The 19984-nt window shown below is 43.9% G+C and overlaps 3 protein-coding genes across 3 annotated transcripts in view; 1 reads left to right on the top strand and 2 right to left on the bottom strand.

The window, feature by feature from the left end:
* Positions 1-7379: 7379 nt before the first annotated feature.
* On the bottom strand, positions 7380-11606 carry SMN1 (survival of motor neuron 1, telomeric; the record flags this gene model as incomplete). Its single annotated transcript, XM_079548407.1, has 8 exons — positions 7380-7436; positions 8272-8382; positions 8897-8968; positions 10172-10315; positions 10692-10865; positions 11157-11282; positions 11406-11477; positions 11568-11606. 8 exons carry the CDS (start codon positions 11604-11606, stop codon positions 7380-7382), a joined length of 795 nt encoding a protein of 264 aa, XP_079404533.1.
* Positions 11607-13019: 1413 nt separating this feature from the next.
* On the bottom strand, positions 13020-18505 carry SERF1A (small EDRK-rich factor 1A; the record flags this gene model as incomplete). Its single annotated transcript, XM_079548590.1, has 3 exons — positions 13020-13092; positions 13638-13746; positions 18499-18505. 3 exons carry the CDS (start codon positions 18503-18505, stop codon positions 13020-13022), a joined length of 189 nt encoding a protein of 62 aa, XP_079404716.1.
* A 385-nt stretch (positions 18506-18890) lies between these two features.
* The window catches only part of BDP1 (BDP1 general transcription factor IIIB subunit), a gene marked incomplete at both ends in the record, with an annotated part of 59902 nt that continues 58808 nt past the window's right edge, over positions 18891-19984 (top strand). Inside the window, one exon of the mRNA XM_079548835.1 lies at positions 18891-19036. Coding sequence (XP_079404961.1) covers positions 18891-19036 — 146 coding nt within the window. The remainder of the gene's footprint in view (positions 19037-19984) is intronic.

Here is a 19984-nt window from a genome sequence, read left to right as displayed (position 1 = left end):
GTGGCTTTCAGTGAGGCAGCTGAAAACAGGAATGATCACAGAAGAATGAGCACTGGCTTGGAAGCAAATATAACATTTACCCTGATGTATTAATAATGTTTTAACTGTTAATCAAATACAGATAATTCGGGAGTATATTTATTTTAAAAGTTCTGAGTTTTTCTGACTTTTGCTGTGGGTTAACATGTACATTTGTAAATGTGGGAGTAATAAAACTAGTTTGTATATTAGCATGATGAATCTCATGATTCATGTTTGTTCGCTCAAGAGAGAAGCCCTGCAGGTGTTTTTCAGAGGATTGTGGAATAGAGCAAAATATTTTTCCAAGAAGTTAACAAAGATATTGTAGAGCAATTTGTTTAATTTTGTTAATTAATTTGTTCTGATGAATGAAAAGCTCGACATGAGCCAGCAGTGTGCTCTTGCAGCCCAGAAGTATCCTGTGTGGCCAGCAGGGAGAGGAAGGGGATTGTCCCTCTCTGCTCTACTCTAATGAGGACTCATGCAGACCTCGGCTGGGAAGCTGTGTTCTAGAGCGTGGGGCACAAGCTTTGCCTGCCCATGCGTGTTCTGCAGACCACAACCACTGTGCGGTGGAGAAGGGGTAAGACGCTCAAGGTGATCGTTGTCTGACCTCACCAAGCATCAGAAGGCCCTGATCTTGTGTATATGTATATAGCAGGACTCAGCTTCTTCACCCACAAGAGGACATAGCTGTAGCAAAGCTGCTGAGACAAGACTCACATCATCCCAGCTGTGCACACCCAGGGGGCAGATCCATTCCGATACCACCTCCCTGGTCCCGGGCTGTGTGATGGGGGATGCTGCTCCCTTCACTGGCACCGCAGCACAGAAGCTGTCACAAACTGCAAAGGAGAGCGAGGCTGCTGTCCTTCACAGCAAACCCTCCCAGCCCCTGCTCATCTCCAGCTGCTCCAGAGCTGTCCCCACACTGCTCCCCTCTGCTGCTGCAAGCACACCTTTCAGGGCCCCAGCTGCCAGAGCCGTGCAGGGCTGATGAAACTGACAGTGCTGTAGGATGGGCTGCTGGCAACCCCACAGCACAACCAAAGCCTCATCCTGTGCTCCAAGTCTTGCAGAGTCCGTGTTGGACTCTGCGAGCACCTGAATTCTTAGTAAGGATCACAACCCCTTGGTCGGTGACCTCACAGTCCATTGCTGCATGTATTCAGGCACCAGCCTGGGCTTCCAGCAATGTCCATCTGGACACAGTACAGACTGCTGGCAGTCTAGTTCCGTGCTCATTTCACAACAGGTGGTTTGCTCATGCTATGCTGTGCAGTCTAGTCTCCAGGACCTGCTTTAGCAGAGGGGCTGGGCTAGATGATCCCCAGAAGCCCCTTCCAAACCCTCCAATTCTATGATGTTTTTTAGTGCAATTCTTAAAAGTATTTTTTTGCAAGGTAGTAGAACTTGAAGACATTTATAGCTTTTGAAGCATTTTCTTTCTTAGGATTTGAAAGCACTAAAATAATTTAATGCATGTTTTCCTACTAGAGAAGAATGTAATTTTAATGATTTCTGGAAAAGGTCAAAAAAAAAAAAAAAGTTGGAGATTCTGGATTTAGAATCACTTTCCTAGGTATAAATCTGATACACATCTATTTGTATGTGTAAGTCTCTCGAGTTCCCACAGTTATTTGAGAGGAAAAGAAGCATTTTGGAAGCAGAAGGCAGTAGAATGTGCTTATTGTTGGGCTGAACAGTAGATAATCTTGCTGCATCTTGAACCATCACATAACAAAATATTTTCTTTGTACCACAGTACAAGTAACAGAAAGTGAGTAATTCCAAGAGATAAGCTGCATTTGAGAAAAACAGTATAGGAAACAAACAAACACTTCAATGAAGTCACTTTAGTAATGGGAACCATGGAATCATAGAATATCCTGAGTTGGAAGGAACATGGAAAAATTTATCAGAGAGCATCCACACGGGGGATACAAGGACTGGGAAGGATTTAGAGGGTGGGTAAATCATGTATCAAACAACCTAGCACAACAGACTGGTATTATTTCTGAGCACTGGAATGTATAAGAAATGCCTTACCTATCCCAGACCTTCTAGTTATTTGATGCAGATGGCTTTCTGTCCTATCTAGAGCCATCCTCGGGGCTTTGTGATTGTTCTCCCAGCTGCTGTATCACATGAATCATGCCAACAGCAAAAGTGCCTTTGCTTTACTGAGCTCCTATTGTGGAAAGTCCTGAGGAACGAAGCTTTGTTACCTTAAAGGTGTGGTTGCATTCAAAGCAGGAACTCTGGTGAATAAACTGAAAAGTACACTGAAACCTACCACAGAATTGTTGGAGTGCTGGTAATCTCAGTTGCACTCAAAGTAACACCTCATACTTATTTCCAAGAGAAGAACTGATACAGAGAGCATAAAAGACGTCCAAGATGAGATCATCCTTGCACCCAGAGATCTTCATCAGCTGGGAAAGCTTCAGCTCTCTAACAAACAGTTTGAAATATCTCAATCTAACATCTCAGTCAGCTGTCTTCAGATGGTCTCTGTAGGCTTTACATAGAAGGCAAAGGACTCCTTTTCTTAGGATGACATGTGCCAAAAGTATCTTGTTATGTTTACATAGTTCATTTTGTTGATGATCATCTCCAGTTCCTGGAGAGGAGTCTCACCTGTGTTCCTTTGTCTGTAATGGTTTCCTTCTTCCTTCTGCTGGCTTTCCCAAGGATTTCTCTTGGCAGTCAAGGCTGTGCAGCTGTGTTCTCTCAGAGCAGGGTCTCACAAACCTGGTTGGCAGCAAAGCCAAAGGGTGGAAGAATATTACAGGAAGGATGCAGTGTGTGGGTGACATTATAAATGAAGTCCTCCCTCAAGGACAGATCAAAGAATGCTGATGGAGTGAAAAAACAGAACCAGGACCTCTGCTGTTACAAACTGCCATTGTAGCTACTGGTGCTTGCTGGTACCTGAGCAACTCAGTTTGAACTAAACAATAATTACAAGTAGGCCTATTTTTGTTCTAGAAAACTTATAAAGAAACCTTGATGAGAAAGCAACTCTAAATTCTGTAGGAACTGGTAACAGCTCCATTTGAAAGGAGGATGATGAACACACTTTGTAGTTTGAGAACAGAGTGCTGAACATCAGCTTACCCTGACAAAACTGTCATCAACATGAGTTACGATTTATGGATTGTCCATATACTGAGGCAACGAATTTGTTACATATATATATATATATATATATACACACTGAGGTACAGAATTTGTCAGCTGCTTCTTGCTCTTGTAATTTGTGAATATAAATCAAATCCCCTGTCAGGTCAAAGTAATTTCTATGCAGATGAAACCTATAAGTAAATTTTATCATTTTGTGAAAATACAGGATGATTTTCTATGCTTCTGCTTCAGGAAATTGCAGATGTATGTCTGTGGCATACAAGCTGCCACACGTATGTGCTTTTGTATACAAAAGAAACAAAGCTGAAATAACTTTCTGCAATGTTTTCTTCTGATCTTTTCTTTTGCCTTGTACTGCGGCCATTTCCATGGTTTTGTCAATACCTGTGTGGATTCCTGAGGAAAGAATTCCTGCACAGTGAATGAACAACAACACTGATAAGCAAGCATAGAGCTAACAGCTCAGGAGTAAATTTTCTATAATAGCAAAATGCCCAGAGGCTTTACCAGCCCTCCGCCGTGCATAGCTGCCTCCTAGAAGTGGCCAAACAATTTGGGTTGTTTGCATGTATCAGATGATGGTGTTAATTTTGAAGGCAATGACGTTAGAATGACCATAGAATGGTTAGCTTACATCGCACTGTGTAGATGCAGAGATGAGATCTCTAGTTGCTAGAACTAATGTGCTGCCAAAACATTTCTTGAATACTTAGGACAATCTCAAAACAATTCAACCTTTCTCTGTTACAGCATTACAGAAACAGATACAAGAAAGTTTAAAACACTGAATAACAGTCCTGATTTAAAAGAGATGAACTTGACTCCCATGTTCACAGGCCAGATCAAACTCAGCGTTCATCAACAGCCAGAGCTTTTGCCCCATGTTTTTCTTGACTGCCTGGCTTTCTGACAATAAGAATGCAGAACTGGCTCCTTGATTAAGAGGAGTTTAAAGCATTTGATCTAGAATGTTTAGCGGGAACAGAATCCCCAGTCTCGGAGTTAAAAGTTACCTTGGCAATGGCTCTTGCCACTTTTACCTACTGTTTAAGACGAAAATGCTTGAAAGTGTTTTTTTCCCCCTTGCTGTATGATATACTGTTCCTGCATTGCAAATAAACTCATTCTCAAGAAATATTTACCACAATGAAATATACTGGTCTCTTCTACAGCATCAACTTTATAAGAGAAAGAAGGAAAATAGAACCAACAGAAATTGAGAAAAGTTAGCTGTCTTAAGTAGTTACAGATTGTAACTGATACCTTCAGTTGAAGAAAAGTATAATTCTGCTAAAATAAAAAGTTATTTCTATTTAGTTCTTGTCACAGAATGACAGAATGACAGAATTGTAGGGGTTGGAAGGGACCTCCAGAGCTCATCGAGTCCAACCCCCTGCCAAAGCAGGTTCCCTACAGCAGGTCGCACAGGTCGGCATCCAGGCAGGTCTTGAACATCTCCAGAGCAGGAGACTCCACCACCTCCCTGGCAGCCTGTTCCAGTGCTCCGTCACCTCACTGTACAGAAGTTCCTTCGCACATTGGTGCAGAACTTCCTATGCTGCAGTTTCCGGCCGTTTCCCCTTGTCCTGTCTCCACTCACCACTGAAAACAGTCTGGCCTCGCCATTCTCCCCCCACACCTCAGATACTGACAGACCTGGATCAGGTCCCCTCTCAGTCTTTTTTTCTCCATGCTGAACAGACCCAGTTCACTCAGCCTTTCCCCATAGCAGAGATGCTCCAGGCCCCTCACCATCTTGGTGGCCCTGCGCTGGACTCTTTCCAAGAGATCCCTGTCTGTTTTGTACTGGGGAGCCCAGAACTGGACGCAGTGCTCCAGATGAGGCCTCAGCAGGGCAGAGCAGAGGGGGAGGATCACCTCCCTCGACCTGCTGGCCACGCTCTTTTTAATGCACCCCAGGATGCCATTGGCCCTCTTGGCCACAAGGGCACACTGCTGGCTCATGGCCGACCTGTCGTCCACCAGGACACCCAGGTCCCTCTCCGCAGAGCTCCCCTCCAGCAGCTCATCCCCCAACCTGTACCGGTGCATGCAATTATTCCTCCCCAGATGCAAGACTCTACACTTGCTTCTGTTAAACCTCATCCGGTTTTTTTCTGCCCAGCTCTCCAGCCTGTCCAGGTCTCGCTGAATGGCAGCACAGCCTTCAGGCTGTCAGCCAATCCTCCCAACTTCGTATCATCAGCAAACTTGCTGAGGGTGGCCACCATCCCCTCATCAAGGTCATTGATGAAGATGTTGAACAAGACCAGACCCAGCACAGACCCCTGAGGAACACCGCTGCTTACAGGCCTTATGCTTGTAATGAAATTAGTTATGCAAATAATGAAATAGAAATCATAAGCCTATGTATAACAGGAGTGAACTAAAGATTATGCTGGATGTCAAATTTTACTAGTGCTAAAAATTGATGGAGACCACTTGTAACTTTATTCCAGATGTTACCACAGGACTAGCTATAGAAGTGGATGGCAGTTGTCTCCCTTCAGCAACAAGCAGCTGATTAACCACTGATTTAGAACCTTAGTATCACAGTGAGCAATCTTAGTTTACTTTCACTGGACAATGAAAGAAAAACTTCCTGAAGCCACTTTGAAAGCTTCATAGGGAAAGGAATGTAACAGAGTTCGGAAACTACACTGGGCTGCTTTCCCCATAATAGAAACTGCTGACATTAATTCAATTATCATTCAGTTTTGTGCCCACAACTTCCACTCCACAAGAACTACAAATGGTAAGGGCTGAAATGTTAAATCCACAATTTCAATTACCTTATCACAATCTCCTTCTAAAACACTTGGTTTTACGACAGTACCACAGAAAAACCAGTAAAACACATCATGAAATCATACAAGAACTTCAGCAATTCATTCAGCAGAAAGCGAACAAAGAGAAAATCAAGACGTCTAATGTAAAAGTTCAAAAAGCAGAACTTTATTAACAGGCATGTCAAACAGGAAATGGGCCTCTCCAGCTGCCATACACAGCAGACCCCCGAAACAAGACAACTCTTCTTAAACTTGAAGGCATACTGTTTTTCAAGTCATTGCCATCAAAAACTACAGTAACACAAATTGTTGTCATGTGTCCTAAAATAGTATGCTGCAATTGCTAGTTCAGGTGTTACCAGTCAGATAAAAAGTCTAAGGAATACAACATGAGTAAAGGATAACAACAACAACAAAGAAAATCGCCAAAACCCACACCTGATGGGTTTATTATTTTGTTTTAAGAAAGTAGAAAACACTTCATTGCAGCAGTACTTTCTAAACGCAGTATGCCAAAACGTCTTCAAGAAATAGCTTGTTTCAGTGCATATGCAATTACTAGCCTCAAGTCATTTGTCTACTTGTTACCATGGGCAGCTCACTGTTACAAAAACAAAGTTTTATCATCTTTGCTGAGATTCTGATCTTCACCATCACCCAGTGCACAAGTGATAAACATCTCTCAGTGACAAGCATCTGTACCTGTCTTTAGAAAAGGCAAGAATTAGTAGGTCAGATCTAAAAAACAAAACAGAAACAATAAAGCAACAACAAAAGAACTACTCCTCTGCACAGAAATAGCATGCTTACCACAGAAAAATCAGAAAATGTACTCGCAAGAATGGAGTTCTGCCCTACAAGGAACCAAAAAATATATTGGGAAGTTCTAAACAAAAGATCACAAACAAGAGCACAAGCACTGAAGTTGCTAGAACAGAACAGGTCAGAAGTGAGAGCCCCAAATGCTGACTTCGTCCAGAAAACAAAGTGCAGCCACTCATCAGGCTAGAAACAGTTGCTTTTTAAAATACGTACATAAATATGTAAATTATATTTTATCATTTCACTTAACAAAAATTAAACAGTAAGTAGATATGGTGACAATAGTTTAAGTCAACCATCCTGTTAAACATGTGCAGAGAGATACAGCAGTTAGTTACACCTCTCATCACAGCACTTAAATACTGTCCTTCATTCTACCCAAGAAAATAACATTCTACTGGTGCTAGGCAAAGGAATGAATTCTCACAGAAACTGTCTTTACAGGGAGCCATGAAAGCAGGTGCAATTCCTGAAGCCCAACCTTTTTGCATAGAATCAAAGGCTTTCCAAGAGCTAAACAGATTTTCAGGTGAGAGTGCATCTTCACTTAGTGCAAAATTACCATACTTACAATCCTTCAGAAGAGTGATGGCTATTCAGTTATTTTAGATAGGCCTCTCTCTCTAGGGCTGCTTCCATTCGACTTTGTTTTAACCCCTGCAGAACACAATTTAGGTAAAGCTTTTATTTCCCTGTAAAAACAAGATTTTTTCAGTCCTTCACAAACCAAGAATAGTGTTTAACTGCTTGGGGAGATAAGACCTGGAAAATCAAAAGGACTGAAACTAAACTACGTGTCTCCATTTTGTACTATGCCTCTACAGAATAATTACAAACACGTAGTTCTTGTATTAAAAGTGTATTAAAAGAAATCTATGGTTATAACCCAAACAAATTCTAAAGTTATTCCTTTGAAGATACCCTGAGGAGCCAAATCCCCATTCTTAACTGTCTGAATATCAAGAGTTAAATTCCTCCTATAATTCTCTTCCATCATTAACCACACAAACAACAGAAATCAACCCCCCACAATGCAAGTTTTCAACAGCTATGCTGACTGCTTTTGCTAGGCCTCCATAAGCATCTGAAACAATTACTGGTGAACAGAGTCTCTGGAAAATGCCAGATCTGATGCCAAAAGGGATTTTACTGATCAAAAAACAAACAAACAAACAAAAAAAAAAACCAAAAAACACAGAAAACCATATTTGAACAGAGAAGGGTACATTCATATTTGCTTCACCTGCCTACAAACACAGAACCTGTTCTTTCAATAGTGATACAAAACACTGGTTACAAGAGTGCTTAATGGGATTGTAAGTAGGAAAAACAACTTAAAAAAAAAAAAAAACACAAAAAACCCTCAGCTGACCAAACACCTGAGCTCACATGACTCCTACCCCAAGGTAGGAACATGCACACAACGTAAAATAACCTTAAGTCTAACAATACAACAATATTACATACATTTCCAGACAGAAATAGCACATACCAGGTAATATCCAGTGTGATAACCACTCATATACCAAGCTATCAACATGCTCCCCAATGCTTCATCATCCTCAGGAGAATCTGGCCCCATAGGTGGTGGAGGAGGAATCAACTAAGAAATCACAAAGAAAAATCCAAGTTGTCTTTGTTTCCATGAGTTATATCCCAGGTTAGATAGCAACAAATTCTAAATGATCAAAATATACAAGTAAAAGCAAGGAATATATCCTCAGTTGCATGCCCCAAAATGGAACCAAGCAAGGCAATCTTTTCAGGAAACATTCAGCTTCCAAAGCCTGGGAGAAACATTGCTCCTGTAGCTTGGCTGTTCAAGAGTTTAATTAGGCAAAATATTTGCCTATATCAATGAAACACTGTTACTTAAAAAGAAAGGTGTAGTTTCTTGAAGTACCCTCTCTTTGTATTCCTACAGCTTCCTATACCAACAGCTTCCCTATCACAAAAATGAGTAATGATCAGGCTCCATACCTCAGATCCCTGTAATAGGTGCAATTTAATGCATTACCAAATACCCAGAAAATACAGACTTTAACACAGAAATGAGCTCTAAAAGACAGGACATTCAGTTGGGAAGTTTGAGATCACAGATATTCATCTCCACTTACCGGTGGTCCTGCTGGAAAGGGTGGGAGCCAGCAAGACAAGAACGGTGGAAGTGTTCTGAATTTTGATTCGTGCTATATTGAAATAATTCAATGGTGCAATTAGAGAGAAACTGAAGGTATGAAGATTTTATTTAACAAAAGCATCTGAAGCAACTCAAAACCATAAACTCAAGGCTACATATCTCAGCAATTTAATGACTGTAATAAGAATACACATTTCTGGGGAGCACTCCATGACTAGAAAAGTAAAACTTACATACACACTGTACTGCAACTGACTCCCATCAATCATAACACCTTCAAGGACTGAATTCACATACATAGTGAGGTAAGCAGAGCTAACACAGACTTATAGTTAACACAAGGTTTTTGTTTTGTTTTTTTTTTTTTAAGTTTTCATAAACAGAAATAAATGTTTGTGCTCTCACATGAAGAGGCTATACGGTATCAGGCATACAGATAACTTCTCTGCTCCTATGTGGCTGACTCGTGCCAGCTGAAACTACTAAATTCAAGGCGCCATTTCCATAATGCTAATGAATGTAAGGAGAGCTAAAATACAAAAGAAAACAAACAAACAACTTTAGAATTAGGTCTTTCACAAATGCCAGTTCTTATGAAACACAGGGCAGTGCATAACTGCACTGTTTGCTTAAGACTTCTCCAGAACAATGAAACTGGAGAACGTACCAAAACCTCAGATAAGCCACGTGAGAAGCTACAGCAGAGAACTTCTGTGACACCTGTATATCATTTTTGCTGCCTTCAATGTTGTATAAAATAAAAATATACCAAGAGGCTTGTTAAGGTGCACTCTAAAAAGATTAAGAGTGCTGCTGCTAACAGCATTATCCACAGAACAGCAACCTTCTTCTTTCAAGTTACTAAGAAGTTCTGCGAAAATCTACACAGAAACTGCATTACTTGAAAATTACCCATGAGTGCTAACAAGCAAGTTCGCATAACCACTCTCAAAATGCTGTTCCTTTCCTTCTCAGGCAATGACTAGGGTGGTAAGGCACTGCAACTCACTCCCATCAGTCATAGCACCTTCAAGGAGTGAATTCAAGGAGTGTTTGGACAACACAATCACATATTGGGTCTGATGTTTAAGTGGTCCTGTGTGGAACCCAAATTTAAACAGTGATCCTTGTGTGTCCCTCCCCAGCTCAGGATATTCTATGATCCTATGGAAAATATTACCTTACTATCTCAGAATTTAGACACCAGGTTTAACAGTGCTGTAGGAGTTATCTCAGAAGATGCTTGGCTTACCCTTCCCAAGCCTGGAGGTGTTGGTGGTTTGGGAAACCGTAAGTTTTTAGGAGAGAATCTTTCTTTTGTGCAGTTATTTTCATTTTGATGTGACTGGGAAGATTTTTCACTTTCATCTGTTGAATATGGACTCTCGTTTTCATTCTAGAAGACCAAAACATTTTTATGAGATACACACAATAGGAAATTGCAGAAAGCAACTCCAGTGTGAAAAAAGTAGGGGAAGTTCTGTCCACATCTTTCCCTCCATCTAGGCCTCCCAACCCTCCTTAGGGAATATCATAATCTTATCTGTTCATCATTTTCAATGTATTTTGTCTCACCCGTAAATTTCTTATTCCCACTTTCTACCATGCATACTTCAGGAAATAAGGGCAGACTTATCACGCCCTCCATCTGTGCATGTCCCTTCACAATGGAACTGGGTTTCAATTCTCACATAACCCATCTGGTTACAGCAGAGGTGCCAAAATCATTGAAAAAACACCCTTCACCTCCCCAGAATTCCCCATCTATTTACTGTTTCATCGCTAGCTGGAGGAAGTAGATCAGCCAGGTTCTGTTCCTCCTTATTTCCATATCCGGTGTAAGTAATGACACATGTACCCCTCTTCAGATTTATGGAGGCAATAGTTGCTGGGTAGACATTACCATCCTCAGACCAGACAGCGTTACAGCAGTCACCAACTTTCCACTGCAATAGAAATGAGAAAGCCAAGTAAAAGCCTACACCAAAAAAAATCACTGAGAACAAAGCCTTTTCCCAAACTACTTTTTTTCCTCTCAACCATGAGAACGATGCGCCTTGCCCAGGAAGTTTTTCCCCGGTGAAAACGTGTGATGTAAGAGCTACCTACAGCCGAGGTCTGTCACACCATTTCCTCCCCCCCGTTATTTTCAAGGTAATAACAGCAAGCTCGTTTTGACTACGGCTGCGAAGCACAACCTGCAATACAGACATCAACACAATCTACAAAAAGCTGACCTGTTTCAACGGCACGCCGTTGCTCTTGTTTCTGTTCCTGTTCTTCTTGCCGTTTTTCCTTTTCACCCCGGGCCGCTGCTCCTGCTTATCCGAAGGCTCCGCGCAGTCCCCGTTCTTTAAAGCATTCTTCAAGAAAGAAAAGGAAAATAAACCACAAGAAGCACAGCACGGGGGCTGGGCAGCCGAGTGCCGAGCGATGAGGCCCGAAGCCCCGCGTCCCTCGCGGCTTCCAGCAGGGCCGCCCCTCACCTTGAAGGAGGCCACCGCCTTGTCGTACGCCTTGATGAGGGCCGTGTCGTCCCACATATCCGAGTCGTCGCTCTAAAGAAACCACGGAACGCCTTCTAAGAGCCGTCCCGCCTCGCTTCCCGCGCTCACGCCCTCCCCCCCACCTCAGCACCCACAACCCACCTGCGCGGCGCCGCGCCGGAACAGCACTCTACCCGCCATGCCCGCCCCGCCCCGCGCGCTGCCCGTCGCGCATGCGCACCACGAGCTTCCGGCAGGCCGCGCCTCGCGCGCGGCAAGCAGCCCCGCCCCGCGCGGCGGCTACAATGGCGCGGCCGTCTGTGGTGATCCGGAGCGGCCATGTTTAGGTTGCACCCAGCGACGCCTTGAGAGCGGGAGCTAAGAGCCAAACTACGGGAGGCGGAGAACTTCATTTCTCACAAACTAGGGCAGACTTGAAACCCAGCAACGATCACAGCTTCATTCAACACTCCTCCCTCAGAGGTTTAAGGCTCACCCACGCAGCCAACCTATGTGCAAAGCAAGGGCTGCCCGTTTCATGATGTTATTCTTATTGTCAGTTTGAACGCAGATTTTCAACCCTTTTAGCGACAGAACAACCTCAAGATCTGCCGACGTTTGCAATTCATTAATTTGAAGTCTGGAGCTTCTCCAGTTATTACGAGCAGTACTCGAAGATTACCTGTGAAACCGAAAACTGGATAAGCTGCTCCTGTAGCACAGACTGAACAATGACGTATCGCTTCCTCCACAGTTCCGCCTATTTTGTGTTCTTTGCTAGCTTCACAATCAACTGGTTAACAAGCATAACCACATCAGATTAGACAGTATTTCATGCAACATTTTATTGTAAAAATATGATTGAGTTCTACAGTTTAGACCTCTGTAAGTCCAAGCACATTTGATTCGTGTGTTCCACTGTGGAGGATGTTGTACTTTAAAAGTTAAGACAAGAAAATCAGGTCTCACTGTAGATTTAGAAAACTGATTACTGGAACCATTAGGTAAAATCTACAAACGCAGCAATAGCTGGAGTAAAGCTATTACTACCTATGATCATTTCTATGCATGCAGAAGACTATAGTCAGTTTTGAAACTGCATTCACAGAATCACAGAATGACAGAATTGTAGGGGTTGGAAGGGACCTCCAGAGCTCATCGAGTCCAACCCCCTGCCAAAGCAGGTTCCCTACACCAGGTCGCACAGGTCGGCATCCAGGCAGGTCTTGAACATCTCCAGAGCAGGAGACTCCACCACCTCCCTGGCAGCCTGTTCCAGTGCTCCGTCACCTCACTGTACAGAAGTTCCTTCGCACATTGGTGCAGAACTTCCTATGCTGCAGTTTCCAGCCGTTTCCCCTCGTCCTGTCTCCACTCACCACTGAAAAGAGTCCGGCCTCGCCATTCTGCCCCCCACACCTTAGATATTTATAGATATTATTATATATAGATATTCTAAACAACTAAGCCTATACTAAACAGAAAACAAACTAATGCTAGTTGAAGAAGGCTGCAAGATAAACATTTAATCATTTAATGGCAAGTCATTTTATGAATGATCTTCTAGGTCCTTTTCCTTGATTGATGTATTTTTATCTTCTCCACGCAGACAGTTCATTTTGCTCCAGCTTGCAGAGACTTCCTTTCATTTGCTGCCTTCTGTTTCTGCTGCATTATTTCAGAGTCTCTGTGAAGAAAGAAAGAAAAAAAAAGGATCGCAGATATTGGCTTGCTGTTTTTCTAACCAGATTTTCATACATCTTTTTAGCAGCCCTTTTTCAATTCCATTTCAATGAAGGGCAGATATTATAAAATAACTAGTTAACCACTATCGCATTTTTATCCTGGTCATTTCAGCAAGGTATCCCATGATGTAGAAATGCCACTAGACTAAGAGAATTCTGTAAAGTATAATGTAATTTTAGAAATAAAGAGCACAATGGATCAAACATCTTCAAGACAGTATTACAAAATATTTCCCTGTTAATACCAGACATAAAGCTGCTCAAAAGCACTAAGCCTTTCCAGTCTTGCCAAAAATGTATATGCCAAAATGTATAACAGCAGGTACAGTAAAACCTACTTCCAGGTTTGGTACTCTGATAAATGAGTGGACCATGAACCAAAGAAAAGTACTTAAACCCTGTTTCAGCTAAGACACTGGATGTTGTATGTCTCATTTTTCCAGCTATTTTGCACAATCACTCCAATCAAGGGTGCTGTGTACCTTACCTCTGCTTTCTCTGAGATGCAGACAAGCTATCCTCTTTCCTTTTCCCTTTAAGAGTTTCCTGAGTCTTCTTCAGGTTCTTTTGTCGGGCAAGTTCACGCTGATTTCCACCTACAAGATACCGTACAGTTTATACAGGCAGCACTACTTTCTAAATGCAATTAGCATGTCTATTACAAAAATATTTATTTGGCTATTTATTTGGCTCATTTTGCAATTAGCAATTACATTATCTTTTGTCATTGCCTCTCTTGCACAGTGAAGCAAGAAAGCCTTATTGAGTGCACCCTCAGCAAGTTGCAGATGACACCAAGCTGAGTGGTGCAGCTGACATGCTGGAGTGCCCTTTGGGATGCTATCCAGAGGGACCTGGACAGGGGCCCATGCCAACCTCACGAAGTTCAACAAGGCCAAGTGCAAGGTCCTGCTCCCTGGTAAAGAGCAACACAAGCACAAATACATGCTGTGTTGAGAATGGCTTTAGAGCAGCTCTGAAGAGAAGGATTTGTTGGTGTCGATTGATGAAAGACTCAGCAATGTGCACTTGCAGCCCAGAAGGCCAACTGTACCCTAGGCTACATCAAGAGAAGTGTGACCAGCAGGTCAAGGGAGGTGATTCTGCCCCTCTGCTCTGCTCTCACAAGACCCCACCTGGAGTATTGTATCCAGTTCTGAGGCTTCAACATAAGAAGCACAATAACAAGGCTCAGAGGAGGGCCGCAAAGATGATAAGAGGGCTGGAGTGCCCCCCTACAGGGACAGGCTAAGAGAGCTGGGGCTCTTCAGCCTGCAGAAGAGAAGGCGTTGGGTGAACCTTATAGCAACAATCCAGTCCCTGAAGGGGGCCTACAGAAAAGCTGGGGAGAGACTAAGGGCTGGTCATGACAGGGTGAGGGGAAATGATTTTAACTGGAGGAGGGTAGATTTAGACTAGATATTAGGAAGAAATTCTTTACTGTGAGAGTGGTGAGACACTGGAACAGCTTGTCCAGGGAGGCCGTGACTGACCCCTCCCTGGAAGCATTCAAGGCCAGGCACAATGATGACGACTGCTCTTCCAATGACGAGTCTTCCTCAAGAAGTTATAAACATGATGTCACCATCCAATGTGGCTTACAAATTAATTTTAGACTGAAAGAACTGCATTAAAATTAAGGCAACTTAAGGGAGCTTTTAAAGCCTCCTCAAACTCTTCCCAAGGCCCTCTTAAGAAATCAAGCAGCCAATGGCCATACTTATTTGGAACTCAGAAAAATCTACCTGTTTTTCATCTGTGGTTGCTGTCACACAAAATCACTGCTAGACTCAGCAGTGGTCTTGTGGTCAAGCAGCCTGAACTTTTAAATCTTGCTCATACTTTGCAACAGCAGTACAAATCTCACACAGATTTGTAGAAGAAATACAATTCCAAAGATGCCACTTAGAAAATGACCAGTATTGTTAAGGTGTAAATTCAGATCTGAGAACTTTTACTTTACATTTTATTGGATTTGTATTCTATTACCAGTATATGCATATCCCAGAAGTTCAGTTAGGACTACTATTAAATGCTAGAGTTGCCTTCACCTAGAACTGTGAAAGCAGAGAAGACGATGGAGTATACAAGCAGCTGAAGAGAAGTTTAACTGACTTTTGCTCCAAGACAGCTCCACTGTACTCTGTATGAGGCTAAAGGAGACAGTTTCACCCCAGGATTAATTTTACAAAGCATGTAACACAGAGAACCTTGGAATAGAAGTGGAGTTCACAAAGTTGAAATTAATGCACAATCAGAACCCCACATCCTCATCAAGACACCCTGATAAGTAAAAAAAAGAGCTTAGCACACTCCCCAGAATAAGTGTTTACAATGTCCTTGCACAGGGTGGACACTCCGAACACAGTTCACATGAGAAGGCAGTCCCATCGCTTTCACGGACAAACACTCAGGCAAGTTCTTGCCACAGGCTTTTGTTCATAGCTTTCCTTCCTCTGCATGCTTCTTTGATTTCATTCTAAGCTAACAGCTTCCTCCTTTTATGAGTTTCCCTGTATAGGTGATACCTTGGCAGCAAGGACACAGTCATTGTTGGTCTACCTACTTTGCAGGTGAGGCACTGTTAGTCCATTCAACTTACTACAATTGAACAGTAATAAATAAGTGACTGTAAGTCATTTGAGAGTACATTTGTTGAGTACATTTGTTGTACTCAAGCACAGCCTTACGAAGTGTTTAGCCTCCCTTTCAACAGACAGCAATAAGAGAATATATTTTTATTAAAAATATACATACAACACTGTTGCCAGCACAGAGGATGACTCTCTGGGGACAGAAAGCTTCCTCCACAACTATCAACACCCTGAACTAGCTGCTAAGAAGTAAGGCTTGCAATCTTTTTGATCTGAAAGCCCTCCTGAAAGCATGAAGAACTGCACAACACAGCAACTGCTCAGAACAGTCCCACCTCTCCAACCAAACACTCCAGGTCTTCTTTGTAATGGCCACAGCCATCACAGACACTAACACTTCTGTATTAGCTGAAAATCCTTAAGATGACCTATGCCATCTCTCAAACTCCAAAACCTATCTCTCCAATTACATGCCTGTAATTTCAGGTATACAGAGACAGAACAAGGCGAAGAAGAAAACTTAAAGCTTTCCTGTTGATATAATCCACAGCTTTGTACAAACCCACTTCTGAGCTGATAAATGTACTGCCATGCCAACAATACAAAAGTGTTCCTTCTTCACAGCAGTTTGTATAGCCCCTGGCAAGAGGCATAACATACAGCATATTACCACTGCTACTTCCTGAGGGCTGCTCCTGCTTCTCAAGATGTACTTCACCTGAGACTGACTACATTTTGCAAAAGCTAAAAGAATTTCAGCTCCATCCTTCTCACAAGCACTCAGCGAGATCCTATTCCCAGAGTTCTGCCACGTGAAACAGTCAATATTTTTTCAGAAACGGAAATGAAATGGCTATCTCTGGCAGTATTGGGAGTTGATTAGAACTTGATGACTCATAAGCAGATGATACATTCCAGGCTATAAATGGTTCTTCAGTTTTGTAGTGCTTAGTGCATGAATGTCACATGAGTATATTAGTAGCAAGGTCTTATGTGGTGGTTGAAAAAAACTAAATAAATATTTATCATGAAGGAAAAAAAAGTGGGAAGTCAAAACACACTGTTTTAGATAAAATTCATACAGAAGCTACCCTCCATTCATAATCTTACACACTTCCTTCTTTAATCAAGCAGCATCTGCAGTTATTCCATACCCGTATGTATAATCTCAGCACAAGAACCAAGCTGGATGGTGGAATGAAAAGATTGGTTGCTATTACTGCACAGCAAAGGAGAACAGGTGGAAAAGTACGGCAGCACTGTATATACACTAAGCATGCAGAAAAAAGCTGCTGTTTGAAAATAAACTTACTCGTACCATTTCTGTTCCTGAGAAAACATCATAAGGACTATTTGCCCTTTGCACTTTACCTGAGATGCTGACTGAATATTCCTATCTCTTAAGTGACGACGCTGTTTTATACATTCTATACATCAACCTACATCTTCTAGGAAAGGTGGTTCTGATAGGAAGCAAGGCATATAGCCTTAGTGCTGCCTATCTGTGCTCTTCCATCTCCAAGATCCAGCTGTCTTTTTAGAGAAAAGTAAGCAGAAACTTCTGTACAGCACTGGAACAAGCTGTAATCATTTTTCCTGGACAGAGGCCAAAGAGCATGGCAGTAAAGACTGAGTAGAGATGCCATAGTCCCTGGAGTACTTTCTGAACAGCAAAGGACCTAATCACATGTCAGATCTCCAGCAGAATAGAACTGACCACCACTGTGTTCCGAAAACAGAATGCTGAAGTAAACAGGGCAGTTTGATACAAACACAAAGGAATAATGGAAGATGAGTACCAAAAAAAAAAAAAAACCAACCAAAAACAACAACCATTCATCATTTCATCCAGTCACCAATATCTTCACAGATTTATTGCATTTTCAGGCATCTCAGGTATTTGCACATTTCCATTCTGGCAGTACAAGAACTACCACAAATTTATGAATTCTGAGGCACAGATTCTAATTAGCAGCCCAGTCTCATTCTATTTTACCAGATGAACATCTGAAATGAGAGTCTAGTCCAGATGTGACTGGTATTTCTGAACTAGAGCTTAGAGCAAACAGGGAGGCAGCATACCACAGCTGCTACCCCTCTCTCCAGCATCCTGGCACTGCACTGACCTGAAATGAACTGAACTGAAATACCTTACAATGTAACACTATAGCTCTGTTATCGTTGGCTGCAGGACACTGTACATCTCTTTATTCCTTAACACACAGCTATGAGAACAGGAAACAAACACCACAAAAAGCCATTAGCCCGCCACTTTCTCAAATTCAAGGTCTGATCTGTGTGCTGTTTGTGATCCAGGTCATCATTTGCACTTTGAGCAGTACAGAAGACTCAGAGCTGCATCTGTGCTGTCCCAAAGTGCCTCCTCACCTCACGGCAGGCAGCTCCTGTGCTGCTGAATACAACCTGCAGAAGCCAAAAGAGCAACCCCACCAAGCAGGCAACACTCTAAATTCAGCTCACAGTTCTTCACCGTTTCAGCACAGATATATAGAAAACAGAAGACTACTCATGAATGAATTCACAACGCTTTCAGCCCTAACCACAAACAAAGCCAGGCGCAGTCGCGTACCCGCCATCCCACGACAGCCCGTAAGCCGAGCGGTTCCGCCGCTGGCGCGGACCACCACCTCTGCTCAACCTCCCCTCCCCGCCGCTCCCTGAGGAACGAAACACCCCGACAGCCGCGCTGCTCAGCGCGCGCCGCACATCCCAAGCAGCCCTGCGGGCACTCACGGGTCATCGCGACACGCTGGGGCCGCGCAGCACGCCAAACGCCCGACAGCCGACACCTGCTAGAACGTTCTCCCGCGCCGCCCCCCGCTCCCGCTCCTTATGAAGCGCTACCGACCCACACGTCACGTGAATCGGGTACGGCGCTTCACCCAACCAGCGTGCCGCGCACTGGGGGCGGGCGCACAGCGGTAGAGCGGAGCCTCCCGCCGGCCGTGAGGAGGAGGAGGAGGGCGCTTCCATTGCGGCGCTCTACCGCGCCCGCGTCGCGCGCTGATGACGTCACGGCCGCGCCGCCGCGCCGCCTGCGTGCGCGAGCCGGCCCGGCCGTTTTTGCCGCTCCGCCGCCCGTCCCCCCTCGCAGGCTACGGCGCGCCTCCCGCCGACCCGGCGTCATGTTCCGCCGAGCCCGCCTCGCCGTGAGGCCCAATGTGCGGCCCGTCGGGAGGGGTGCCGGCGGCGCGGCGGAAGCGGAGCCGCAAGGCTCCCCGGCGGCTTCTAGGGATGAGGCTGCGGCTGCCGAAAGCCGGCGGGCCGACAGGTGGGTCCCGCCGTGCCGCTGGGCGCGGGAAGGGCTGCAGACCGCCCCGCGGGGCTGCGGCTTCTGGCTGCGTCGGTCCCGGCAGGGCGGGGCGGGCCGGGCTCGGTAGCCGCAGCCGCCCCTGGGGGTCCGCAACGCTGCACGCGTCCGGAGCAGCTTGCGCGCCGCGGTGTGACTCGGCATTCTCACCGCGTCCTCCGCTCTGCGTCGGCTGCCGCGTGCACTGCCGAGCTGAAACACTCTGACTTTTCCTCTGGCTTTTTTAGTATCCTAAGTGCTTTTCATTGCAGTGGAAATAAGGTTGGGCTTGGGAGCACTTCTCCCAGAGCTGTCTCCAGTCTGATAAGTGCCCTTCAGAATACTCTTCCCACGTGGCTGGTTTGGCATGTTGCATTATTACCTGGGTTTTTTTTTTGTTTTGTTTTGTTTTGTTTTTTTTTATAAGTTAGAATCTGTCCTATATGACATTCTGTGGTGTGGGGTTTTTTTTTTTTGTTTTGTTGTTTTTTTGGGTTTTTTTTGTTTTTTTTACAATTTCTGTTTGCTTTGCCTATAAACACAGGCATTTAGCTAGGCTAGGCTTCCAGAATTCAGACAGTGGGAGAAGGGAGTGTCCAGCTGCAAGTATTAGGAGACTGAGGGGAATTTTCAGTCCTGGGAGCAGGCAGTAAATGCTCAGGTGAGAGCTGCTGCCTTATTTCCTACATTTGCTCTTCCTACTCTTCCTAAATTACACTGAATTCTTCTGTTTGGTTCTGAAGGCCTCTGCTAAGCAAATAGGAGAGGGAAGCCCCAGGGATTTACTGCAGTGTAGGCAGTTATTAGCTTCTTGGAAAGCTGTTTCTGTAGATGATGCATTTTAAAGATTGGCTGCCTCTGAAGATAAAAGGATATGTACTCAGTTTGATTCAAGTTTTAAGAATTGGTAGAATGCAGCAGCAAGAAGGT

This window comes from Tetrao urogallus (assembly GCF_951394365.1).
Source record: "Tetrao urogallus genome assembly, chromosome: Z".
NCBI classification, from domain to species: Eukaryota; Metazoa; Chordata; class Aves; order Galliformes; family Phasianidae; genus Tetrao; species Tetrao urogallus.
The sequence above is the reverse complement of the archived record's forward strand: the minus strand, read 5'-3'. Positions and strand labels throughout refer to the sequence as shown.